The sequence below is a fragment of the Stigmatopora nigra genome, chromosome 11 (genome assembly GCF_051989575.1).
Source record: "Stigmatopora nigra isolate UIUO_SnigA chromosome 11, RoL_Snig_1.1, whole genome shotgun sequence".
Taxonomy (NCBI): domain Eukaryota; kingdom Metazoa; phylum Chordata; class Actinopteri; order Syngnathiformes; family Syngnathidae; genus Stigmatopora; species Stigmatopora nigra.
Genome location: NC_135518.1, coordinates 9,083,297 through 9,107,081, shown reverse-complemented (window position 1 = coordinate 9,107,081; position 23,785 = coordinate 9,083,297). Strand labels below are relative to the sequence as shown.

General features: G+C 41.0%; 3 protein-coding genes across 6 annotated transcripts; 2 read left to right on the top strand and 1 right to left on the bottom strand.

Annotated features, from left to right (window-relative positions):
- Positions 1 to 949: 949 nt before the first annotated feature.
- On the top strand, positions 950 to 9,219 carry LOC144204096 (glutamate decarboxylase 1-like). Of its 3 annotated transcripts, none has more exons than XM_077727870.1 (17): positions 951 to 1,262; positions 1,677 to 1,774; positions 2,620 to 2,682; positions 3,258 to 3,416; positions 3,845 to 4,087; positions 4,163 to 4,253; positions 4,838 to 4,950; positions 5,028 to 5,143; positions 5,216 to 5,295; positions 5,367 to 5,421; positions 6,031 to 6,147; positions 6,228 to 6,292; positions 6,887 to 6,965; positions 7,042 to 7,191; positions 7,271 to 7,378; positions 7,662 to 7,751; positions 8,122 to 9,219. In XM_077727870.1, exons 2-17 carry the CDS (start codon positions 1,699 to 1,701, stop codon positions 8,293 to 8,295), a joined length of 1,779 nt encoding a protein of 592 aa, XP_077583996.1. In that variant the 5' UTR covers positions 951 to 1,262; positions 1,677 to 1,698; the 3' UTR covers positions 8,296 to 9,219. The 3 variants fall into 3 exon arrangements, with proteins under 3 accessions (XP_077583994.1, XP_077583996.1, XP_077583995.1); XM_077727869.1 differs by having other exon boundaries at positions 952 to 1,262; positions 1,667 to 1,774; XM_077727868.1 differs by lacking the exon at positions 1,677 to 1,774 and having other exon boundaries at positions 950 to 1,262.
- A 3,018-nt stretch (positions 9,220 to 12,237) lies between these two features.
- LOC144204131 (Golgi reassembly-stacking protein 2-like) lies at positions 12,238 to 15,609 on the top strand. The gene is made up of 8 exons (XM_077727924.1): positions 12,238 to 12,458; positions 13,004 to 13,084; positions 13,186 to 13,389; positions 13,469 to 13,555; positions 13,630 to 13,760; positions 13,829 to 13,910; positions 13,978 to 14,077; positions 14,663 to 15,609. The coding sequence occupies exons 1-8, from the start codon at positions 12,396 to 12,398 to the stop codon at positions 14,872 to 14,874; spliced, it is 960 nt and encodes a 319-aa protein (XP_077584050.1). The 5' UTR covers positions 12,238 to 12,395; the 3' UTR covers positions 14,875 to 15,609.
- Positions 15,161 to 23,677, bottom strand: tlk1a (tousled-like kinase 1a). 2 transcript variants are annotated; one of them, XM_077727921.1, is made up of 22 exons: positions 23,347 to 23,677; positions 21,433 to 21,554; positions 21,264 to 21,335; positions 20,728 to 20,766; positions 20,296 to 20,371; positions 20,177 to 20,220; positions 19,924 to 20,019; positions 19,754 to 19,846; positions 19,578 to 19,670; positions 19,383 to 19,493; positions 19,144 to 19,280; positions 18,810 to 18,998; positions 18,532 to 18,598; positions 18,216 to 18,313; positions 17,914 to 17,995; positions 17,750 to 17,841; positions 17,579 to 17,668; positions 17,309 to 17,478; positions 17,047 to 17,182; positions 16,846 to 16,957; positions 16,652 to 16,759; positions 15,161 to 16,165 (listed from the first exon to the last, which is right to left on the bottom strand). In XM_077727921.1, the coding sequence occupies exons 2-22, from the start codon at positions 21,547 to 21,549 to the stop codon at positions 15,995 to 15,997; spliced, it is 2,193 nt and encodes a 730-aa protein (XP_077584047.1). In that variant the 5' UTR covers positions 21,550 to 21,554; positions 23,347 to 23,677; the 3' UTR covers positions 15,161 to 15,994. The 2 variants fall into 2 exon arrangements, with proteins under 2 accessions (XP_077584047.1, XP_077584049.1); XM_077727923.1 differs by lacking the exon at positions 20,728 to 20,766.
- Positions 23,678 to 23,785: the final 108 nt, after the last annotated feature.

Genomic DNA, 23,785 nt, shown 5'->3' with positions numbered 1-23,785 from the left:
ATTTCATTATCCTTAATTATTTGGTATTCAACATGTTCACTGAATTAACAATAATTTCACATGTTTCACATCCTTGATATCTTCAGCCATGTATATGAGGATTTCTTGTTTATGTTCTTACTTACAGATGAAGACAATAAAAGTCTTGATGAATAAAACAACTGGCCAAATATTTTAGTAAGAAAATACTTGGGATTTAAAGAAAAAAATGTGCAATGAGGATATCCTTTTTCTGTATGTATGTTCCCATAGAAAAGATAAACGTCAAGGGGCCTAAAAAGAATTACTGCCTATGTCTCACCTCGTGGGTGTGGAGCTGTCCAGTGCTGAAAGCACTAGGCGAGTCCAATTTTATGTGTCACTCGAGTGTTCGCAACACTTTTCAGTCGCTCTCTGAGCACAATGTTCCAGATTAATGCCTCTATTTATAATAAGCACCACTTGAGTATTTGTGGAATGAAGCCTTCAGTGCAGAGTGACGTCAAAGGTGAGCAGCCAGATGGTCCGGAAATGAAAAATTGGCCCCAACCATTGCATCTCTGTTCAATAATAATATATGCCAGTAACGTCTACTAGACTGACTGACAAAATAGCGTATGCACATTTTGTTTGAGGCATGACATTTTTTTTTCATGTAAAAACATGTGCTAATTCATTTTTGGGGCTTTACTGCCATCTAGAGGAGGTTGTTGTAGTGAGATTGAAGTGAGCTGAAGTCAAGATTAATGAGGGGGGATGCAAGTCACAAAAATGAGATAAGCAATGATGAAGTCATCTGGACATACACAAAAAAACAACTCTGTTATATCTCCTGGAAGATTAATAGTTGCTGACAGGAGAAGGAGGCAAAATGGTAAACAATTGATTGATTGAATGTGGCAATGTCATTTTTTCCCATCACCCTCCTTCCTTCCTCTCTTCCCCTTCTCACGTAATGTGTTGCTCCAGCAGCATCAAATTTGAAGTCCATGACGAGGACTCAGGAGAGCATCATTTCCCAGCCCAAAAAAAGAAGTCGTTGAACAGAGAGAGAGCCACGCATGCACCCACGCACGCACGCACATTCACTTCCACTCCCACCCAGCTGGTAACCGGTGAGGGAGACAAACGCGCCGGCAATCCCGGAATGAAGCTTCATTCTCGGTCTTAGATGTCAAATCAAACCCGGACAAGGTCACCTTGTTTAGGCTTGCGAGTTGTGGACTTGTGGAGCTACTGTGGTCTATTTTGGATTGCGATTCTTCGTCTGGATCACATCTACGGTGAGTGAGCTTGGAAAACTCGGGGAAATGAGCAAAATTATTCAGGAGATGGAGCTGTAACAGGTGTTCGGTACCATGGAATTCCTTTATTTATAATGGTTGGAATCTTATAGATTACATGTAATTGATTGGGTTTGATGATGTACTTTTTAAAAAAAATCATTTAATATCGACGAAATTGCAGTCAAATTAAATATGAAGTTGATTCGATTCATAATGTTAAGATTTGAGAATAAGGTTTAGCAAAATCAGGCTTAATTTGATTTTAGTCTGAGTCTTTCATTAAAGAAGGACATCATGTGCATGATCGTTTTGGATTTAAAAAAAAGTGAGCGATTTTTAGGGAGGAAAAAAGAAGAAAATTGGAGGATCTATATTGTTTTTCCTTTTTCTTTTTTGGGGAGGGGGGCGAAGCTAAGGACTTTGGCTTGGATTGATGGCGTCTGCACCGTCCTCGTCCACCGACGGCGATCTGGATCCCAACGCGACAAATTTACGGCCGCCGGGCTCAAGTAGGTGCTCGGCAGATAAAATGGCGTTTCACGCCTGTTATTTGGGCCTATTTCGTGCCTCATTAATCATTTTCATCAGGGGAGGGAGGGGGGACGCAGTGTGCTTATTCAACCGCTGCAATACGGACACCCTTGACATTATTTTAATTGTTACCACCATTATCATCATTGTTATTATTTACTCGGCAAATGGCTTTCTGCTGTCTATTCCTGGATTCACAGAAGCATGCCTTTATAAAAAAAAAGACCCTATAGTGTCCAATAATTGAACCGTGTGAAATTGGCCTTAATGGAAAACTTGAGCATTTGCAGCCTGAGGTAGTATTTTTCTATTTTATTTATCTGAACGGAGAACAAAACAAGATCAGTGGATGCTGTCGTATATTTCCATTAAAATGATTATTAATAAAGATGGGAATAGGATGTGCATCTGATATGCTTTTAGAAAAAAAACGAGATTTAAAAAAAAATGTAACAGGGTACATTAAGCTAATGATTTGTCTAATGAGCCAAAGCAAAGGATTCAAATGTGTTTGGGTTTTTTGCTCCCACCCACGACCTCTAAATTGCTTTTTTTTTTTTTTTAAAGAGGAGGCGGTTCGATTGCCAGATCCCCCTCCTGCTTACCCAAATTGCCCCTCGTCACCCCTCCCTCCGATGATGGCTGGTAGTCCGCGATAAGACAGTGGTGCTGTTTTCATTCAATAGCATCTGTAAGGCCAGTGGAGAATTCATTTGGTTTTAAAATGAGCCGTGGATGGTTAAGAATAATCCGCCATCAAATCATCTTGATCAACACCATTATTTTGTGTATAACTGTAGTATATGGATTTTCTGATGTTTAGGCTATGACGCTTGGTGTGGAGTTGCTCATGGATGCACAAGGAAATTGGGAATGAAGATTTGTGGTGAGTCTGCTAAACATATGCTATATATATTCCTTTTCTTTTTGTCATTCAAATCGCATTAAAAAAATACCCTGAATCTTTGTCAATAATGGATTCTATCGCTCGTGTGTGGAAGCTGATAAGAGAAAAAGAAAGGAATTAGGGCTGAATTTTACAATTGACTCCCCGCCAGTTTATTGGAGCCCGTGTGATGCAAGCTGACACATCCCATAATAGTCAATGTGATGCACCGGTGGGCTGCCCATTTTTTTTTCTGACCGACACGTTCGACTGCTTTCATCAGTATTCTTGAATTAGCCGGCACGCGGGCTTCATTTGCATCATAAAAGGCTCCAATGAAGGGAAAAGCCTCGTCAATAGATTTGCAGGAAATGCTTTTGAGATTGCATTCCCGTTTAAAATTACCGGCACCTCATTTTGAGGCTGCTCTAGGACGTAAACGCTGGTGTGGGGCCCCCCAGCCCCCCTACCGAGGCCCTTTTCCAAAGGGGCCTGGAGAGGAGGAGGAGGGGATGAGACAATCTGAGCAAAAGTTGGCGGCTTCTGTTTGGCATAAGCACGATGTGCTTTGTTAGGTTTCCTGCAGAAGAACAACAGCGTGGAGGAGAGGAGCAGGTTGGCGGCTTCGTTGAAGGAGCGCGCGGCCAGGGGCCTCATGCTAATGGCCGACAACGGTGGCGGGGGCGTTCGCTACACGCGCAACGAGACTGACTTCTCTAATCTGTTCGCCAGAGGTGGGTGGACAGAATCTCTCCACAAAAAAAAAAAAAAACATAAGTACACCTGTCTAGTTTGTTCTATTAAAGATGCAAAAAATGTTGCTACTATACATATTTTGTAATAAGAGGTAGGAAAATAAATACATGTTGACTGATGAAAAAAAAATGGGTCAACTATAGGGTTCGATTCCAGGTGGGTTCTCACTGCTTACTCCAAAAAACAAGCAGGGTAGTCTGGTTAAACACTCTAAATTGCCACTAGCTGTGATTGGTTGTCCTTTGTCTCCTTGTGCCCTGTGATTGGTTGTTCACAAAATCCAGTTGTCTCCCTGCCTGGTGCTCATTGTTAGCTGGGATAGGCTCCAGCATCCCCGCAACCATTGTGAGAATAAGTGATTTGGAAAAAAATCTTTTGCTGAGGCCCTAAAATGTGTTTTTTGCAGAACTCTTACCTGCCAAAAATGGAGAAGAGCCCACAATGCAGTTCTTGCTGGAGGTGGTGGAAATCCTCACCAACTACATCCGCAAAACATTCGACAGATCCACCAAGGTTCTGGACTTCCACCACCCGCACCAGCTGTTGGAAGGCATGGAGGGATTTAACTTGGAGCTGTCGGATCAGCCCGAGTCTCTGGAGCAGATCCTGGTGGACTGTCGAGACACCCTCAAGTATGGTGTCAGGACAGGTGAGCGCTGAGGACACCCCAATCATATTGGATGCGAGCATATACCGTAATGTCTTTTCGTTGGTCAACGTGCAGGTCATCCCAGGTTTTTCAACCAGCTCTCCACTGGATTGGACATTGTGGGCTTGGCGGGGGAGTGGCTCACCTCCACGGCTAACACCAACATGTAAGCTTTGTGGCTTACCGCCTTTGTAATTGGTTGATACCTAAAAATCAGAAAGAGAGCATTTCCCTATTAAAAAAAATGCACTGGAAAGAATTTACATAATGTGTAAAAATAGATATTAAGCTTTGTTATACAGGATGGTTTATCAATCAAATGTCCATAATGTTTCAGCGGAAATATGGTGAAAACTCTCCAATCCGTGTTGTATTTTTATTGTTTTAGATTAAAATATGCACATTACAGCCTATTAAATTGACTGAAGGCCCTTGGATCAAATCTAATTGTATTTGTAATCACGACAAACATATTTTGAATGTCCAATGAAATGGTAAATTTACACCTCTAGTAATATATAAAAGTCTATATATTATACTGTTTTATTCAACATTTGAATGGAAATTCCCTAAATGTATTAGAAGATAACTGCAGAATACATACAAATAATACTAGTACTATGCTATGCTTCTTAATAGCTTTCACTATTTGGTATTTTTTAATTTTGAACCTTTTTCTTAGTGCATTAGATTAGGACATATAATATGTATATTTATATATTTTTTCAATCATTATTTGGTGTTGTGTAGGTTCACCTATGAGATTGCCCCCGTCTTTGTCCTGATGGAGCAGCTGACTTTGAAAAAGATGCGCGAATTTGTCGGCTGGCCCGAGGGGGAGGGGGACGGCATCTTTTCTCCAGGTGAGACACGCCGCGGATTGGCAGCGGCGGAAGCGCCTTCGATCGCCGCTGAGACATTCTGTCGACTTTCCTTGCAGGAGGAGCCATCTCCAACATGTACGGGGTGATGATTGCACGCTACAAGTACTTCCCTGAGGTGAAAAGCAAAGGCATGGCATCTGCACCCCGGCTGGTCCTCTTCACCTCGGAGCACGTCAGTTCCAATCCTTACACCTGGTGAGCAAGCTGTGTTGTGAATGCTGACTGGAAGCGTCTTTTTTTGCAGAGCCACTATTCAATCAAGAAGGCCAGTGCCGCCTTAGGATTTGGAACAGAAAATTTGATCCTGTTAAAAACAGATGGCAGGTCAGTGTTCTTTTAAAGGAAATTCAGATTGGAAATCAGACATTTCTGTGATTGGTCTATTTTTTTTTTAGTGGGAGAGTCATCCCCGCTGATTTGGAAGCTAAAGTCATCGACGCCAAGCAAAGGGTACAAAAAAGTCAAGATGTTTTTTTTTTTTCAAGTGACACAAAAGCAACACTATTTTCCCATAGGAACTAATGCAAAATTGTGGGGGGGAAAGTAACACTTTGAAGGAATGACATTGACAGGGAATATATTCTTTATCTTCTGAAAAGAGCGGCTCATAAATGAGTTGGAGAACACAATTTTAGTCTCTCCTGTACTGCCATCTAGAAATAGTTTTGATATCATTTATCATTGTTGCTTTGGGCCGAAGCTTAAACAAAAGAAATACTTTTATATTCATTTCAAGTGGAAAGCATGAGTAGCAGTGCAAGCCAATTGCATATGTACATGCGTGACAGCCGTACGAAAGGCATTTATCTCAAAGGGGTTTTGCAAGAGTGAGCAAAGTTGTATTAAAAATGCTTTTGTCCACTCACTTATGAAGCGCAAAGTACTGCAAGTCATTCTTCAAGGCAAAGTGATGTGAGGGCTGGAGGGGGCGGGCAAGCAATTTGGCTTGGGCCATATCTGCGGAGAGCAGGAGTGCATTATTACACAAACACTCCTTCCTGTCTTTTTTTGATGTCAGAGAAAATAACATTTTAAGTCACACGCTATATTCTCTTGTAGGGTTGCGTGCCCATGTACGTGAACGCCACCGCCGGAACCACGGTCTACGGGGCCTTCGATCCCATCAATGAAATTGCTGACATCTGTGAAAAATACAACATGTGGCTTCATGTGGACGTAAGAGATTGTTTTGGAAATTTACGGTGTGGAGGGAATAATGCGAGGAGGAGTTGTCACAAGTGTAAAAATGTGTGCAGGGTGCTTGGGGAGGAGGCTTGCTGATGTCCAGGAAACACAGACACAAGTTGCAGGGAGTCCATAGGTAAAGCTGTAAAAAAAATGGCTTGCTGACATCTATGGAAGGAGAAAACTGAATATTTTCAATGGATAGTTTTCTTGTCTTAAACTAGAGCAAAACCAACCTTACCTTCAAGTAACAGAATAGCAGTTGTTCATTTTCTTTAAAAAAAAATGGAACATTTAGATAGCAAAATTGGTGCTCGTAGTTCATTTGGAACTTGATATCTAAATGGTCATTTGCCCGGAAGACATTTCCATACACATTTATCGTATTTTTGACTTTACAAATATGTCAACGTTGTTTGTTGAATTGAATGCTTTTATTGTCATGATACAAGTATAATGAGATTTAAATAATGCCAATAAAGCATTCAACCCAAATGTTATTTTAACTAAAGTGCTTAAACCACAAGTATTTTCACTTGCCTGTAGAAAATCTTAGAAGATTCTCATGAGAACAAAGCTCCAGTCAACCACAAAGCTTTGACAGTTTTTCTAAAGACTCCCCATTATATTCTCCCCGCCCGTATTTCATATAATTTAGTCCCCTATTGATTGTTCCTCGGCCAAACAAGTGAACATAACTGGTCTCATCAATGTGCTATGATGTGTGCAGGGCCAACTCGGTAACCTGGAACCCCCACAAGATGATGGGAGTGCCTCTGCAGTGCTCTGCCATTTTGGTCCGAGAAAAGGTGAGAAATTGGTTTTGGACCTTTGTCCCTTTTTGTGTAATAAGCACTTGATGTGTGGTGCTCCTTGTGTTTGCAGGGCTTACTACAAGGCTGCAACTCCATGTGCGCCGGCTACCTTTTCCAGCCAGACAAGCAGTACGACGTGGCTTACGACACGGGAGACAAGGCCATTCAGTGTGGTCGCCATGTTGACATTTTCAAGTTCTGGCTCATGTGGAAAGCCAAGGTAGAGTAAAATCAATTACACAATTGTACCAAATATCGACTTTTTACTCACCCAATGCCTTTTTTGTCCACCTAAATAGGGGACAGAGGGATTCGAACAGCATATTGACAAATGTCTGGATCTTTCCTTGTATCTTTTCCACAAAATAAATAACAGAGAAGGCTTTGAGATGGTGTTTAACTCAGAAGTAAGTGAATTCATCTTTTTTTCTACAGAACAAATTAGGAAAAAAACCTGTTTCCTACAACACGACTCCAGCATAAATAAATGGTGATAGTAGTACAGTCAATGAATAATTATTGGGCCCACTAACTCGAAATTAAAACGTGAATTTTTAACTTCCTGCCACGGTTGTGAAATTTTGCCCTTCATTTCCAGCTCGGGTTTTATCCGATTATCCCAGAGTGGCTAATGCTGCGTCAATGTGAGCGTCTATCAGCTTTTAATACAAATAGTCTCTCTCTTATCAGCCGCAGCACACCAACGTATGCTTCTGGTACCTTCCGCCGAGCTTACGCAGCATGCCTGCTGGTGAAGAGAGACAAGAGAGGTTACACAAGGTAATGACTCATTCATTTGTTTTAAGATTCACATTCATTTCTCAGATAGAACCCAATGCGTTTAAGGTGTAGGCATAGAGACTCAGACAAAATATCAAGGGATGGATCATTTAACATTAAAAAGGGGAACTAAATGCCACTATTATTTTTCAAGTATCTATGAAAAGACGAAATGTTGATGAAAAACTTTAGCTTTTGAATAGAGAAAAAAATAAAATGATGCAATGTTAAAAAATATTAAAAAAAATCAGCTAACAGAAATTTAGTTATCAAGTTCCAAATGAACTACGACCACCCATTTTGCTAACTTAAATATTCACTTTTATCTTCTTCTACTTGCATAATAACACACCATTCATCCCTTACCAAGGTGGCACCGAAGATTAAGGCCATGATGATGGAATCTGGCAGCACCATGGTGGGCTACCAACCTCAAGGAGATAAAGTCAACTTCTTCCGCATGGTCATCTCCAACGCGGCAGCCACCAGGTCCGATATCGACTTCCTGGTGGAGGAAATTGAAAGACTGGGGAACGACTTGTAAGAGTCCCTAGAAGAGCCATCATTAGGTACACCTGCACAATCAGATCAGATCTGATACAAAATGTATGTATCATCTATTGATAAGTGTCTTCTCTGACCACAAATGTCATGTATTCTATGCAGAATAGTTTAGAAGACTAAATGAACGTAATAAAGTCCACTGAAAAAAAGAAAAAAAGAGCACAACCTTACGGCATCGCCATGGAAATGATACATAATATAAAGTGTTATATTATATGTTGTTTGTGTCGTGCTCAACTCAATCATTCCCTTGGACATCACATTATAAGAAGTAAATATAATTATCATGCAGTCAATGGATTATGTATTGTACTTAATATGGCTGTGTTTTTAGACATTTTCTGTGTAGATTGTGTATAGTATTGTTACAGAGTACGTGTTTTATGGTGAAAAACCTCCGTAAATTTATCAGATGTGTCACTTTATTTGAAATAAGAGAGTATAATTGTGAATAGTTACTTGGCTATTCTTTCCCGTGCGTAAAATATCTTTGGTTAGATTTGTTATTTGACATGGTTTTTAGAGTTCGCCGGTCTTTTATGTGCATTAGTGAACCAAAGATGGGTTGTGTTCCATCAACAAACGTGTTCGTTGCCCTTATGGATAAAATCTCCTGTTTATAGAAAAATACTTAAAGCCGTGCAATATGTGTGTTGTGAACTGTGCAAAGCCGTTTGTTGAGGAAGAAAAGCACAATGTTGACGAAAACGATTGTTTCTACAATTACGCGTCGGTCAACAATCTGCAACATGGCGTAGAATTGAGCTTGCACGCCGTTTGCTGTTGTTAGAAGGACAAAATGACATTCCTGAATACATTAAAACATCAGAGTTGGCACTTTAATTTAGGATTTTCAGAGTATTACTATTGTAAACGCATCACTAATAAATGTGTGAGCTGTTAAGCATCTGTCAGAACACTTTTATCAAAGATATTATTACAATAGCTAACTAGTTTAAAAACAATCCTAACCTTATCTGCCTAGCTAGTGTTGTAAATTGATTTAAAAAACAACAATACTTATGAACCAACTAGTAAAAAAAAGTGTGATATGAATTACTGAATATATACTAAATAAAATATTATAGTGTGAACAATGAAAGCAAAAAAATGTCTCTTCATTATTTTTTTCATTTTAAAAACCCACACAATTAAAATTTTCTGTATACATTGTTTTTTTTTATTATAAAATGCTGCTAAATTGAATGCATTACTTCAAGTCATACGTAGGAATTACATTTTAATCATCCTTTTTTTCCCAATATGACAAAAAGGTACAATTTCTTATATTTGTTGAATCGTGTCACTGACGGTCATAGATTGTCTGCAGAAGAGACATTTATGTTCTTAAGCCTGAAGATAGCATCCCCTTGCCAATTTCTCTGTCATTCCTTTCCTTACTCCTACTTTTAGGAGAGCTATCATAAAACGCATTAGACTGTGCTCCTCCTTTTTATTTTTTTTTATTTTTATCTATTGGAACTTATTTGGTGGCCGCGCTTGGCTGCCTTTTATTTTTGGACACTGGAGCGTTAGATGGACTGGTTGCTCGCCACCCTCCTCCAGACGATGCTTTGTTTCATGCTTGAGCGCTGCGATCGTTACAAGCCTGCTGTCCCCCCCGACTGCTGTGTGTACTTACACGCATCCTAGTAAAAACTCCCCCAAAGAAGTTCGACTTGTTTGCGTGTAGAAATGTGCAATCTCACCCTAAAACCATATTGTTTGTCATCCTCGATGGATAGCGGTGGAATAAAAACGGCGATTGACGTCCAAGCCTTTGGAACAGGCAGCCATTTCAAATGGAGTTCACGTTTATTGCCGGCAAAGGCGGCGTACGACTTTATTGCTTTGCATATCAGCAAAATGTGGGAGTTGCTGCTTTAGCTTTTGTCTCCTGAGGTCTGCCTCCTGAACACTAGACCGTGAAACACATGTCTGCCGCCGCTGCACCAGTCTGCTCGCTGGCTCGACATTGCAGCAGCAGTCAGCCGGCATTAGACACTCATTAGAGCCCTCAGAGATAAAACAAAGGCCAATTTCTTTCATTAATCGAACACTAAACATCATTTTTTCAAGCCGACAGAGATCAAGTCACACCCTGAAACATTCATCCTCTGAGCTGCTTATTCCCATGGGGGTGCTGGAGAATATCCCGGCTAATTCTTAGCAGTAGACGGGATACACCCTGAACGGTTGGGAGCCAATCACAAGGAGAGCAACAACCCTTCACGTACACAGCAGTTTTTTTGGGGATGTGGGAGTACACCAGGAAAAGCCACTCAAACACTAGAAAAAAGACAAAAACTCAAAAACCTAGAAGGCCTCACTTAGTACCCAGGATTGAACATGCTATGGAAATTTCTTGGTTTGCAGTAGCATGACAGACACAAGACACACAAGACATTGTAGATATAGGTAAGAAACAGGAGCCACAATGTGAATCGCTGGCCAACCATTGATGCTCACAGCCATACCTAGGAGCAATTTACAGTGTCCAATCAGCCCACCATGCATGTTTTTGTAAACGGTGAGGAAACTGGAGTACCCAGAGAAAACCCACGCAGGCCCGGACAGATCATGCCAACTCCATCTAGGTGGACCGACCTGGATTTGAACCCTGGACCTGTAGGGTTACACAAACCTAACCCCCCTCACAGACATCTATGATGCAAATCAATTCCCACCAGTGGGAATAATGACCTCATTATCTAATGAAATGCTGATAATGATGACAATGACTGCAGGCTGCTCAGTAACCCTTCACCCTTCTATACATCATTCATATTAGCACACATAGACACACATGCGTAGAATACAAGCTGGAGCTGTTTCTGTGCCTCAAAGCAACCGCTTTTCACGAAAAGCTGTTTTTTTTTCCGCATCCGCTTCGAGCCAAACAACGAATAAGTGATAGTTACATCAAGTGGGAAAACCTCCAGGCTTGTGACTTTGATAGGTAATTGTGATGGCTTACATTTGTCTAAAATCGCTTCCTCTTATTGACTAAAAGTCAAGCTGGAGATGAATAGTTCACATATTGTATTTTCCAGACTATAAATTGCACGTTTTTCATAGTTTGGCTAGGCCCGCCACTGATACTTCAGTGCAATAAATCTTTTATATATTTTTTTTAAGGCTATAATTTTCTGAAAAACCTTTATGTTATCACATGCCTATTTATCATGTCCTTCTCAATTGTAATATATATTGTTACTTTAACATATTTTAGTTCTTAGTTTCTGATCAAATAAAAAATGCCCTCCCCAAAACGCCATTAATAGTCATTATACTCATTGTGTATTCTTAAAGAATAAAATTAGAGAAATGAGGCAAAGAGACACAGTATATGTAAAATATGATAAGAAGAGTCACATGTGGCTTGAGAGCCACATGTTTGCCATCTTGCACTATTGAGTCAAAAGGTTGCAATCAAGAATGCTCTTTTTTTAAATAAGGCAGCCATTGGTTAACAGCTCGAGTTGGCTTTGCAAATAAGTTAAAAGGGATATATACTCCACCTGTACTAGATCAAGATGGAATGTTTTGCAGAAGTTTCAACTCTTTGTAGACCAGGCAATAAATTTGTGTGCGCTTTTTAGAACACAATTACAAAGTTCTGAGGTGTCAGCAAGCTTCTGCTGAGAGCCAGCTTTTATTCATTGGCTTGTTGAAAGAGAAACTGTCACCAAATGAAGTATATTTCTCACTTTGGGGCTTGAATGATGTTGCCACTTCTTTTGCACAATACACCCAAGAAGGCAATGAAAAATCTTTGACATTTAGTCAGGAATCTAATGCTGTTAAAAAAGCCAGTCACATAAAAGAAATGATTTGCCTTTATATAAGTGGGTGCTTTGGTGTGGATTTACCTGACACAATTGCAACTGGAAGCAAATCCTGTCTGACAAGATGCAGAGGAGGGGAAAGCTCCTCACGCCTTGGGGAGGTCATCATTGCGGCGGAAGTGGTGATCAACGAGGAATCCCACACGTTTGACGTGCACATGAACGCAGCCGCACTCGTTCTGCCGTCGAATCCACACCAGCCAGCGTGGGCAGATCTCGTCCTCCCGAACCCATGGGGGGGTTCGCAAGCGTCCAGGTACCGGGTGGAGGAACTCAAGGCTACCACGTCCTCAAAGTAAGTTCGAAATCCAACTGAAAGTAAATCAAATTCAAATTACCCCTTTTGATATTCTTCACCCCGATCAATAAGTTTTGATTTATTTTTCCCCTGCGACCTACGCCCCCTTTTGTTTTAACACTTGGAAAACATAGTTGTTGTTTATTTGTCCACGATAGTAATACTATATATACACACTTGCTTCCAGGTTAGTAGTTTTGAGTTTTAATACGTTGCAAACACGATTGTTCAAGAATAACCGGTGTGGTGACTATTTGGAATGAATGATGGTGTACAAATGTACACGTGTCCATTTAACTCATTGCTTGCCATTACTTCAAACTGGGAATGCTCATCTCCCAGTGGGATTGATGGCAACAGACGTCCAATCTGTTTCAACTGGGAAGGATGGCAGGGCTCATTGCTCATGCAGCCAGTACCAAAACTCTATAGAGCACTTGTGCATATAATTTTACAATAATCCTGCTTTCAGAAAAACATTTATAGTATTTAATATTTGTCACATAAATTAATTGAAATCAATTTTTGTCATCATTTTGCAGGTGCAGCAGAATTCTCCAGGTTATTGGGCAGGACTGGAGCCCTTCTTTGATTTCATCATAGCAATTTGTGACACGAGACTGGTAAGTTGACTCACTGCCACCCCTCCCACCTTTAATGCAACGGTCATCTATCATTGCCAATCGACTGAATTGAATGTCATGCACATGTTTTAATGTGACAGAGCCAAGACAACGACACCCTAAAAGATGCACTGGAGAGGAATGTGGACAAACCCACCAAACTTATTTTGTATAGTAGCAGGACGCTGGGTGTGAGGGAGACCACAGTGACACCCAGCACTGTTTGGGGGGGCCGAGGACTGCTGGGAATCAGCATCCGTTTCACCAACTTTCAAGGGGCCAGAGAAAATGTTTGGCACGTTCTGGTGAGTCCAATTTGTGTTTATTTGTTCAAAAAAATTACAATGTCTTTTTTTTTTTTTTGGGATGGTGGGGGTTATTCAGGATGTTGAGCCAAACTCACCCGCGGGCCAGGCCGGCCTCCAGTCCAACACCGATTACATCGTAGGAGCTGAAACGTTCCTAGAAAAGGTAACAGACCCAAGCTAGTGTGGACACACTCTCCTTTTTAAGAGGCTCAGATGCAATTTCTTCTCTGCAAGCAGAACAACAATCTCTTTAAACTCATCAACGACCATGAAGGGAAGCTGCTGAAGCTCTACGTCTACAACAGCGACACGGCCGACTGCCGAGAGGTGAACGTCTGGCCCAATCGTTTTTGGGGGGGAGCAGGCAGGTATGCCAGTCACCATGGAAACCATCTTCTTCCATGTGAATGATGAGGCCTGATTTTTGCCTCTTCAGTCTAGGCTGTGGGATTGGATATGGTTATCTGCACAGGGTGCCCTCAATGCCTTTCTCTAAGAACAAGAATCAGGAAAATGAGGTAGTAGTATACCCATCTTAAAGGGGGTCCAAGTAATAATTTACTGTGATGGTTCTGTTTCCATCAGCAGGTAATTCTCACTGCTGTTGTTCCGACTGTTCCTGCCATTATATCATCTGGAACTGAAAAGACAGATATGTCACATGACCTTACCAGTGTTCAAACAGGTACGCCCCAAAAAATATTTATCAATATTCCCGATTGTGGAATAAACGTGGCAAGACAGATCGACTGTCTGGGGCAATGTGTTCAAAACCAAAATTGAACAGTGGTGTCAAACGTGTGGCCCGTGGGCCAGAAGTGGCCTGCTAACCCTCACCCAGACGGACACTTTGTAGCCAATGAACGAAGGTTCAGTCAGCCCTGCCAGTCAAAATAGATTGGGCAACTAGCGCCGTCAATGTTAACTTTTTGGGCCTGTCCAACATGAGATCTAGTTGGTATTGATGTGGCCCACGAATCAAACTGAGTTTGACCATTGTCTTGTTAATTGGAAAAGGGTTTTGCTGCCATCTTGTGGTACTTGGAGCAAATGTAAAGCTATGTGGAGTGTCAATGAATCTGATTTATATACTTTATAGTATATATAAAATTTGAACGTGGACAGTGATTGTTCTTAGATGAATGGGTGTGGTTTTATTTTTGGTAACCCTAGCTTGGATGCCACTGGTAAAAGTGGTTATTATTATGATAGACAAAGGTCGGTTAAAGGTCACGGTTCTAAATGAGCTTAACTTTTTGCACGCCTCCAGATCACCTCCATCCGAAGCAATCCGTCGCAGCCTCCTCTTCCTCATCGGAACATTCTCCCCAGGGCACTGGCGCAACCAGTGACGTCACACAAGATGAAGCATCTCTCTCCACCGTTGTCCAAATGGTCAGCCCAACTCCATCATTGACAATCGGCTCTGAGACAATAAAAAGCTCATTGTCTGTTGACACATCACGCTCAATAACTGTGTGAAAAAAGGTTATATAAAGTAAATGTTCACACTAATGGGGCTTTGAGGGTTTTATGTGGGTAATGCAGATTTTCTTTTAAGTGTTCAAATACATATGCACATTTTGGATTTTTTTTTAATAATTGTAAAATAACACATTGCTGTCTAGAATTAAATAATAATTATGCAGCTTTGTTTTTTCTTTGTTCGACTGTTAGTGCAATTCTGACAATGCCACGAGATGTCACTATGCTGAAAGTGATGAGTGATGGATGGATAGAAGTGAAATGAAGCTAGCCGCTGCAGTCGTCATTGTTCAATTGCGGGAAAAACAATTCCTGTCCTTTATTATCCACTCTTAGAACTATACAATTTGTACCCGAAGAGAAATATACAGCCCTCGTGAAAATAAGAGCAACAGAAGCAGCGTAATTATGCCACCCAAAAAGGGTTTTTTTTTTCCTCATTATTTTTTAACAAGGACAATGTAACGCTTTGTACATGTTACTGCTGCATTTCGAAATTCAAAGACAAACTGTACAGAATATACTTTTTCAAGTTATCTGTATTAATATTCCTGCATAGGATTTGATGCCACAATTCTACATTTGGTTACTTTGTGCATGAAACGGAAGTACAGAAAGCTTCCCCGGCCTACGTGACACTAGATGCCCCTTGTATGCTACACGTTACATTCTCATGGCAAACAAACTAAAGGCTAACATGTATGGGAACAAAATAAACCAAATCAGCAGTGATTTTTCTTTTTTTTTTTCTTTCAAATTTCTCTTTGTAACTTTAAGAGTAAATTTACTTCGAGTAGCTCAAATTTAAACCGTAATTGCCAGCAGGGTGCCCGGTCTCCTCTCAGGCCTCTATCCATAATCCCCATTTGATCAGTATCCACTCACATTTTCTTCAAGGTACGGAGTCTGTTGTTTCAGTGCTTTTGTCGTCTCCTCAAAGCGGCTGACTTGCCCGTGTCTTTCTTATATTTATTCCAAAAACATTCCTTTACAGTCCATCTTGTTGACTAAGTCCGAGAAGACCGGGCAGTTACCTCCTGCTGCTCGTTTGCCGACGCCCTCGGGTTGGGGGGCTCGTCGCGTGCTTGGTCAGGCTGTGTGTCACAGTATCGAGCTGTCAGTATGAGATGATGCTGGAGGAGGCCGGTCCTGAGCCAGCTGCATTCATCTGAAGATTTCCAGAGGAGCTAGATCTTCGTATGTGAGGGAGCAGGTAGGGGTCACTTCCCATCTGCTGAACACCAATCCGGTCCTCTTTCCTGTATGCCAGGCAGCGCCTAATAAAGGCCTAGAAAGGGAAAAGGAGGGATGTCAAAATTCATTTTTGTCTCAGGGCCACTGTGTTTGAGCTATTTTATTATGTACGCCAATTCATTCATAATTGCTTCCTCATAAACACTTTTAATGGATGACCTGTTTTGAAATCTTTCTCCAACACATAAGCAAGTCATGCGACTAACTTCTTGTGGCACACAATTGAAAAGAGTTGGGAATATAAACAAGTTCAATTGGTTTTCTTTAATTAGAAAATATTTTTTTCTAAAAATCCAAGTTTTGCTTGACATGATCTCCTACAAAATCCCAAATAATTTATTTCTTCCCAACTGTTTTTGACATGCCATTTTTGGGAAATATTGTAGAGTTGATGTTTTTAGCCAAGCATGAAGTAGATGCACATTATTTAGGAGAGATTGCATAATGTCTGAAATTTAGCATTGCTGGTCTAATGACATGAAATGTTGTAAGCCTTTTTGCACAAATATTTTGTTTGTACCTTTGCCTCATTACTGGAAACAGGTTTCACGGGGAACTGGACGTCGGTAGCTTTGAGAATAGTGTTCTCCTGAAGGATGTCCTGTTGTGACTGATTGTGGCCAAATGGCTGAGAAGGATAACATTTTCAATGGTCAGGTGAAAGTTTAAAAAACACTAAAGCAAAGCATTGTAAAACTGCATTTGATTCCTCACCTTCCTTCCATAAAGACACTGGAAAAATATAACGCCAACAGACCACACATCCACCTTGTTAGATATCTTTGGAGGCTCTTTCCCAACCACAAAACATTCAGGGGGCAAGTACCTAAAATCAAATTCAATCACAAATGGCTTATTAGTCTTTCCAGCCATTTATTAGACAGGTTTGCATTCCCATTGGACTTCTCCTCTCACCAATATGTCCCTGCACCCTGTGACGTCAGGTCCATCCCATCTACACCATAGTTGTCATCATCCATGATTTTGGACAGACCAAAGTCGGTGATTTTGATTTCGCCACAGGCTATCCCGTCCACCAACAAAATGTTACCTAAAGAAGTTAGGTATAAAATAACTACATAAGCTTTCTTTTACCACTTAAAAGCTTTTGCAGTCTTTTACAGCAGTTGACCGACCGATAGATTTGGCGTTCTAAACTCCCAAAAAAGAAACGTACCTGGCTTAAGATCATAATGGATGATAGGGGGTTTGATGTCGTTTAGGTATTTTAGCGCGTTCACAATTTGCATGACAATGGATCGAGCCTCCTTCTCCGACATGAGCTTGTGCTGCTTCAAATAGAAGTCTAAGTCGTTTCCATCGCAGTACTCCATAACAGTGCAAAACCTGTCAAACGAGACAGCAGAGCAAAATGCCAAATCTAACCACAAAGCCAAACATTAGTGCCATTTCAGCAGCAATATTAGGAATTCATGAGGTGACTAACGTGTCTGTGTCCAGTGAGAAGTAGTCATAAAGTTTCACGATTCGGGGATGGTCCAGCTCCTTGTGTATTCTGTACTCTCGACATGCGTGCCTGTATGGAAGAAGCCATATTTTAGAAGACTCACGCTTAAGGCAAATATTTCTGGCGACGCGTTGCATGTATTCCACTTACTTGTGGTAATTTTCCTTTTTCTCATCCCTCCAGTTTTTGTTGAGTTGGTGGATTTTTACAGCGGCATATCTTTGCTCAATTAAGTCAAAAGCCTGCATTTCACACAGCACAGAGGGACCATTTATTATGTAACAAATAACATTTCCATAACTTGAACAGCTTACCTTATAAACTTCACTAAATCCTCCTCTCCCAAGAAGGTGCAAAAGCAGATATCTTTCATTCAACGTAGGGTGATCTTTAAATCTGCGATAAAAATAATTAGAAAAAAATTAAGCAGAGAAAATAGTTATGTTACTATTCACAATGCCCATGTAAACATCAGTGTGACTGACCCAGTTGGTGACCCCTGCTCTACAGCATTTATATAGTGCCAAACACATTTCATCCATAAGTCTCAGTGATTTAAAAGTTTCCTCAGTAAATATCATCATGTTGAATCCACTAGAGAATGACTCTCACTCACTGTGAGCTATCTTCATTATTTATTCTCTTCAGTTCCCGAATGTGAAGGTTCCGCACCCGCTCAAGGCGCTCCAGCTCTGCCTGGATCTCAGCTTCTTCCTATAAAAGATTCAAGTGCACAAACACCAAAAAACTCAAGTGTTTACTACAAGGAGCAGGGCCTACAAAAAAAAACCCTACTTGTCCACAGCTGGTGAGCTATGTTGACTATTAATGAATGGCTTGGTACAGGATTGTCTGTGTTGAGATTGAAGCTATTGGTTTGCTGCTTATTACTCTTATTTACTATTTCAGTACATGGTCCCCCAGTGACAAACCTTTTTAAGGTGTCCGAGTCGTAGTTTGAAGATCTCCTCCTGTTCGTGGTACTCAGCTAGTGTTAGCCTTCAAAGAAACAAGAAAGTAACATTTTAATTAGATTAAAAGGCGTATTGCACTGGCAATTGGAGATATTTAAAGGGCGTCGAATGATATAAATATTGCCATTTTCTCTCTTTGTCCATATTGGCCAAATAGCAAATTTGTTATCCAGTTAGGACCAAAGTTATGATGATTTGTATATTATGGCCATGTAATAATCACAATGTTGACTTACAGTTGTGGCAGGCTGGGTTTTAAGAAAGGATCACTTTCTGCTCCATTTACTGCCTTGGTTTTACGTTGCTTTGGCTCAGAATTTGTGGCGGGTGCTTGTGAGTTGTTGGATGACGGTGGTTTCCTCTTAGCTAGTAGTTTTCTTTGCCTCTCGATGTCCTCCCTTTGTTGGTTGATCGATTCCTGCTGTCTGGATGGGAAAGAACGGTTTGGTTGAAAACGACTAACATTTGCAAAACATGTATTCTTGCACATAAAATTTGACTGGACAAGAGCAGATAGAGTATTTTGTGTTACATTGTAATCAAATAAATGAAAACAACATTCTATCTCACTTGACGAGATTCTGGAAGGCGTAGCCGTCTGTCCACTGTTCAGTGAACGATGCTCCGTGTCTCACGGTGGTGAAATGGCCCAAACGGAGTCGATCCTGCATGCTTTTCTCACGACAGGCCTGCTTCTCTTGGTTGCTCTGCCGAGCCAAAACAAATGAAGGTTAGAAAAAAATAAGTGTTTAAAAATAACAACAACAACAAAAAACAATCGATTTGTATAAAAATGCTTTGATGACTACCTTTTCAATGAGTAGTTTCTTGCTCATGGTTATGCACTTATTCAAGCGTTCCTTGTATTTTTCAAGTAATTTTTGTTGTTCATCTATCTGTCTCCTGAGATCACAGTTGGCCTGGCAAGATAAAAATATTCTGTCAAATAAATGTTCCGTTTCAAGTATTTAAAAAAAACAACTGCCAAATGGGTGGCGGCTTACCCGTAACAAATCATCTATTCTTCCCTCCTTCTTCTCAAGGTCTTGATTCTTAGTGCTTTCAAGGGCAGCCAGTTTCAACACTGTGAGGTCAGTCTGATTGGAAAAGGGTGATAGCGTTATATAAAAATGAACATTATACAACCAAAAAGTAATATGAGGGACAAAGAGTCCCTTACTTGGACAAATTTCGCCGCCAGTTGTTTTGGATGTGCCATGTGGTCACCAAAGGACAGACTGGTGGGAGATGAGCTATTTTGTCTACCCTGCAACTGAAGAGATAGCACTTGTGTTGGGAAAGCCAAACTCCAAATAAAAATGCAAACCAACCACTTTGAACACAACTCACAGCAGAGCCCTGAGCGGAGTGCGAGTGAGAATTCTGAGGGGAACGAATAACTGGAGGCAGGCCTCTCACTGGGCTGGACCCGTTACCTCCTTGGAACTGAAAAGAGGAAGAAAAAAAAAGCTGGATAAGAACTATACAAATGTCATCATCGACAACATTTGGGAATAACAGATCTGCTTTACATCCATTATATTTGAGCAACTTGCTTCTTTCTTATTTTTAAAGCAATTGTTGATTGGAAAAAAAAACTTACATCAAAATAATCACTTATTTTAGGGCCTCGCACAGCTGTTTTCCCTAAGCAGGGAAAAAAAAGAAAGTGTTAAATGTATTTATTTTTTCCATAAAATAGAATGAGCAAAAGATACATGCCTTGGCTACTCTCTGATTGAAGGTCAGGTTTTCTTTTTCGGCCTCGAGGTGTTTCGGACTGTTTCTTCTCTGGAGTCTGAAAAAGACAAATTCAATGTCAGTTCATTCCTTAAAGCAAACAATCGTGAGACATTCTAAATTAGTGCTGCATATAGACTGTTGTCACACTTGATCAGTCTTAATACTTGTAGAGTCTTTACACAACTTCACAATGGCTTGTCAACATGAGAAATGACTGTGCTGCTTTAAACCAGGACTCTTTTATACTTAATAAAGCTTCAGGACAATTAGTGACACTTTCCTTAGCAAATGGTATGTATTTTTAGTTTCCCACTGGGAAGGGATGCTGTTAATCAACTTGTGGTGGAAATTCAGTTCACTCGGCAAATTTCCAAAGAGACAAAATATTGCCTTTCATCACTCAAAACTTACCGAGTAAGCTGGTGAACCTCCTCTTTTTACATCTGAACCCTAAAAAGTTAGAGCCAAATAGACATTAGACTAAAGAAATAACAGTGCACAAGCTCTATTTACATAACTTGAACTCATCTTCATGCCCCATAATCATGAACAAATTCCTTGAGAAAAAATATTCTAAATATCAATTGCATGACCACAAGATGAAACCAAAACTGCCTCAATACACTGTCAGAGGCGCCCATTTTACATTTGAACCTCAAACATGTTTTAATACGCTTAATTGTATTGTTCCTCACTGTCAATGGGTTCACTACAAGTTAAGGGAGTGTACATTGGCTTGATCAGGAGGAAGTTTCAACACGTATAAGTCGAAACCACAAGATGTCGGTTTTGAAAGGAATGCCAATACATGTTGGCTAAACTATGTCTTCCAAACATAATGGTGGAGAAACTCATTTAACAGAGTTTACTGACTTGCTCAGCAAGCTGGGTTTGGGTACCCCTCTCTTTGGGCAGTTTGAAAACTGAAGTAAAACTGAAAAATGTACCTCTGATTCCTTGTCGCTTGACGATCCCAAGCTTCCAAAACTGTGGTTTGAACATTCGTTATTGGTCAAACCCTAGAAGAAAAAAATAAAATTGTCATTCAGATTCTTCATCATTACTAAAGAACAGTCATTTATTTACTTGAATTAGAAGACAATATTGAGCACTCACTTTGGTTCCTCCGCTTGTGCTACCAGTGCTGCCTCCAGTGCTGCCGCTGACCCCTCCCATAAAACGTGCCTCCAGCAGCTCCTGTCTGCGGGGGTCCAGGCTGTTCAGCTCCTCCATGGCACCTGTGAACATTAGCAACAATTGACAGCTCATCCGGGTGACGCAAGAATATTATTTTATTGGAGTCCTGAAGGACAGGAGCCAAAAACAGACCACAGTCGTCATTTGATAAAAGCAACCCTAATCAGTCGAGCTTGTTTTTTCGTTCCATTTACTCTGGTCACTGCTGCAAGGTGTATAAAATAAGTCGCGCTGACAAGCACAAATGTCAAGTAAGGTCCAGGACTAATGTTTCGACAGCAAGTCAAGGATGAATAATTAATTCTTATTAGGCTACTGTGTGAGCTCCCAGGGCGCGAGCCAGCATCTCTGCAGCTTCAGTAAACCTGTGCGATAATGATGCAACCATTTTGTATCTGTGGATTAAACTGGACAGTAGCGACGCAAGAGACGAAGCAGAGATGTACCCATGAATAGAAATATATAGGCCAAGTTGTCTTTGAATATTGGTGCGGTAGCAAAAAATAGGCAGGAACGAAAGGGCCATTAAACCTGCTTGAGTCATGGCCTGAAATGTTGATGTCTCGCACACAAGGCCTCATGTACCAAAGTCGATGCTTGTATTTAAATACCTTTCATAAGATGAAGATTGCTGCTCTAAGGTCCATAAGACTGCCAAGTTGTCTTGTGAGGGTGATCATTTGTATCAATTAAAATACTATGGATGTGGCATGGACAAAGACGTCATTTTTGGACTGGCCTCTCTAAATGAAGACACGCGACAAACCATTCTGACATTAATACTACAAGATAGCTATGTGCTTGTATAAAAAAGGTTTTCCCCGAAGGTCTCGGCGTGCTAGAATTATCTATATTTAAGCCCCTGCTAGAACTAGTGGTTGAACCCTTACAGGCCTTTCTAGCGAATGTCATTTTAACTCCATGCTGCTCAGCACACTGGCCACCTGTTTATGGCAGAGACACTTGAGAAAGTCTTAAAAAGCACTGGCATTAACTAATGGCCCCTTTCCAACAAGGTTCATTGCAATGAGCGAGTAGTACAAATAACTTTCAACAAATGTCCTTGTTCACTCGCTCTCCATCTTTATGAAACAGATTTCTATATCCCCCTGCCCACAATGCCCATCAACATTTACAGGAAAAGAGGGTTGCAAGTAAAGGAGGATGTAAAGGCCAAATGTGTCCACTCCGAACTTAAAATGGTGTCATTTCGTAGCTTCGCAGGCAGGGGCGATTGCTAAAGAGAAAAAAGGTCACCTAAGGCTGAATTACTCCAAATCCATCCGATTTTCGAGCATTTTAAACATTTAGCGAAAAGCATTCGCTGCATTTAATGTTAAACACAGGGACATGGTGCAAAGTGATGGAAGACGTCATGTTGTGACACGACATTCGGCACACAATGGTGGATGCACACCTATACACAAGCATGCCAACTGCTGATAAATCTATGAGCAGGCATTGCTTTGTCCTTACATTTGCAGCCTCGTTTTTTTCTGCCAACATCGTCAAGTTGCTCATGCTAAAGGTGCATGCTTATCATGGGTAGTGCATCCGCAACAATCGCGACCTTTCCTACTCGTTAATGCTAGTCGATGCTATGCGTGCATTTATTTTAAATGTAACAACCACAACCCGGATCACTTGAACAGACGATGCTTTGGTGTTGCTAGCTAGTAGCCAAAGAGCCTCAATGGACTTTGGAGCAGACGTTTCTGCTCACATTCACGACTACGCGTTTTAAGCCTCGTCTCGCTACTATTCTCCTTCCCGATCTGCACGCAAATGCGATCAGACGATGTATTTAAAAGCGCCCCAAACGTTTCAAAATACCTCAAAAGGCCTTCAGCACCGCCGTGGTGTGTTGGTGAAAACACGGTCCGTGTTGAGGACGTGGAGAGCTGGGACCAAAGATGGCGGCCCCTCCAAACTTCCACTACTTTGGACACTCATCAAGCTACTTTTCTGCCGTGGAGTTGACGCCTCGAGGCCGGCACATCCCCTCGCGCACCGGCGGGGGAATTAGTAGTCGCGATTAGGGCCAAAGATGCCGGCGATGGGTGCTAATTCTAACTTGGTTAATGTAGTATAGACCTCTTGACATGCGTGTATAATGTGTGTATATACTTGTGTGTCGTGGGCTCCCTCTCTCCGTCCTCAAGAGGAAGGCAACGTCACGCATCGTGTGCAAAAAAACAAACAAAAAAACCTTCGTGCTTTTTGTTTCATCTCACCCCCCTCTCCTTAAAAAGATACTTTATTTCACAAGCGA

Coding starts and splice junctions, on each gene's coding strand:
- LOC144204096 (XM_077727868.1), top strand. CDS start 1,151: ATGTCAAATCAAACCCGGACAAGGTCACCTTGTTTAGGCTTGCGAGTT. Junction 2,683..3,257: donor ATTGGGAATGAAGATTTGTG/GTGAGTCTGCTA, acceptor GTGCTTTGTTAG/GTTTCCTGCAGAAGAACAAC. Junction 7,752..8,121: donor GACAAGAGAGGTTACACAAG/GTAATGACTCAT, acceptor TCCCTTACCAAG/GTGGCACCGAAGATTAAGGC.
- LOC144204131 (XM_077727924.1), top strand. CDS start 12,396: ATGGGGGGGTTCGCAAGCGTCCAGGTACCGGGTGGAGGAACTCAAGGC. Junction 13,085..13,185: donor CAATTTGTGACACGAGACTG/GTAAGTTGACTC, acceptor TTAATGTGACAG/AGCCAAGACAACGACACCCT. Junction 13,390..13,468: donor AAAATGTTTGGCACGTTCTG/GTGAGTCCAATT, acceptor GGGGTTATTCAG/GATGTTGAGCCAAACTCACC.
- tlk1a (XM_077727921.1), bottom strand. CDS start 21,549: ATGGAGGAGCTGAACAGCCTGGACCCCCGCAGACAGGAGCTGCTGGAG. Junction 20,221..20,295: donor TCAATCAGAGAGTAGCCAAG/GCATGTATCTTT, acceptor TTCCCTGCTTAG/GGAAAACAGCTGTGCGAGGC. Junction 19,847..19,923: donor ACTCCGCTCAGGGCTCTGCT/GTGAGTTGTGTT, acceptor CTATCTCTTCAG/TTGCAGGGTAGACAAAATAG.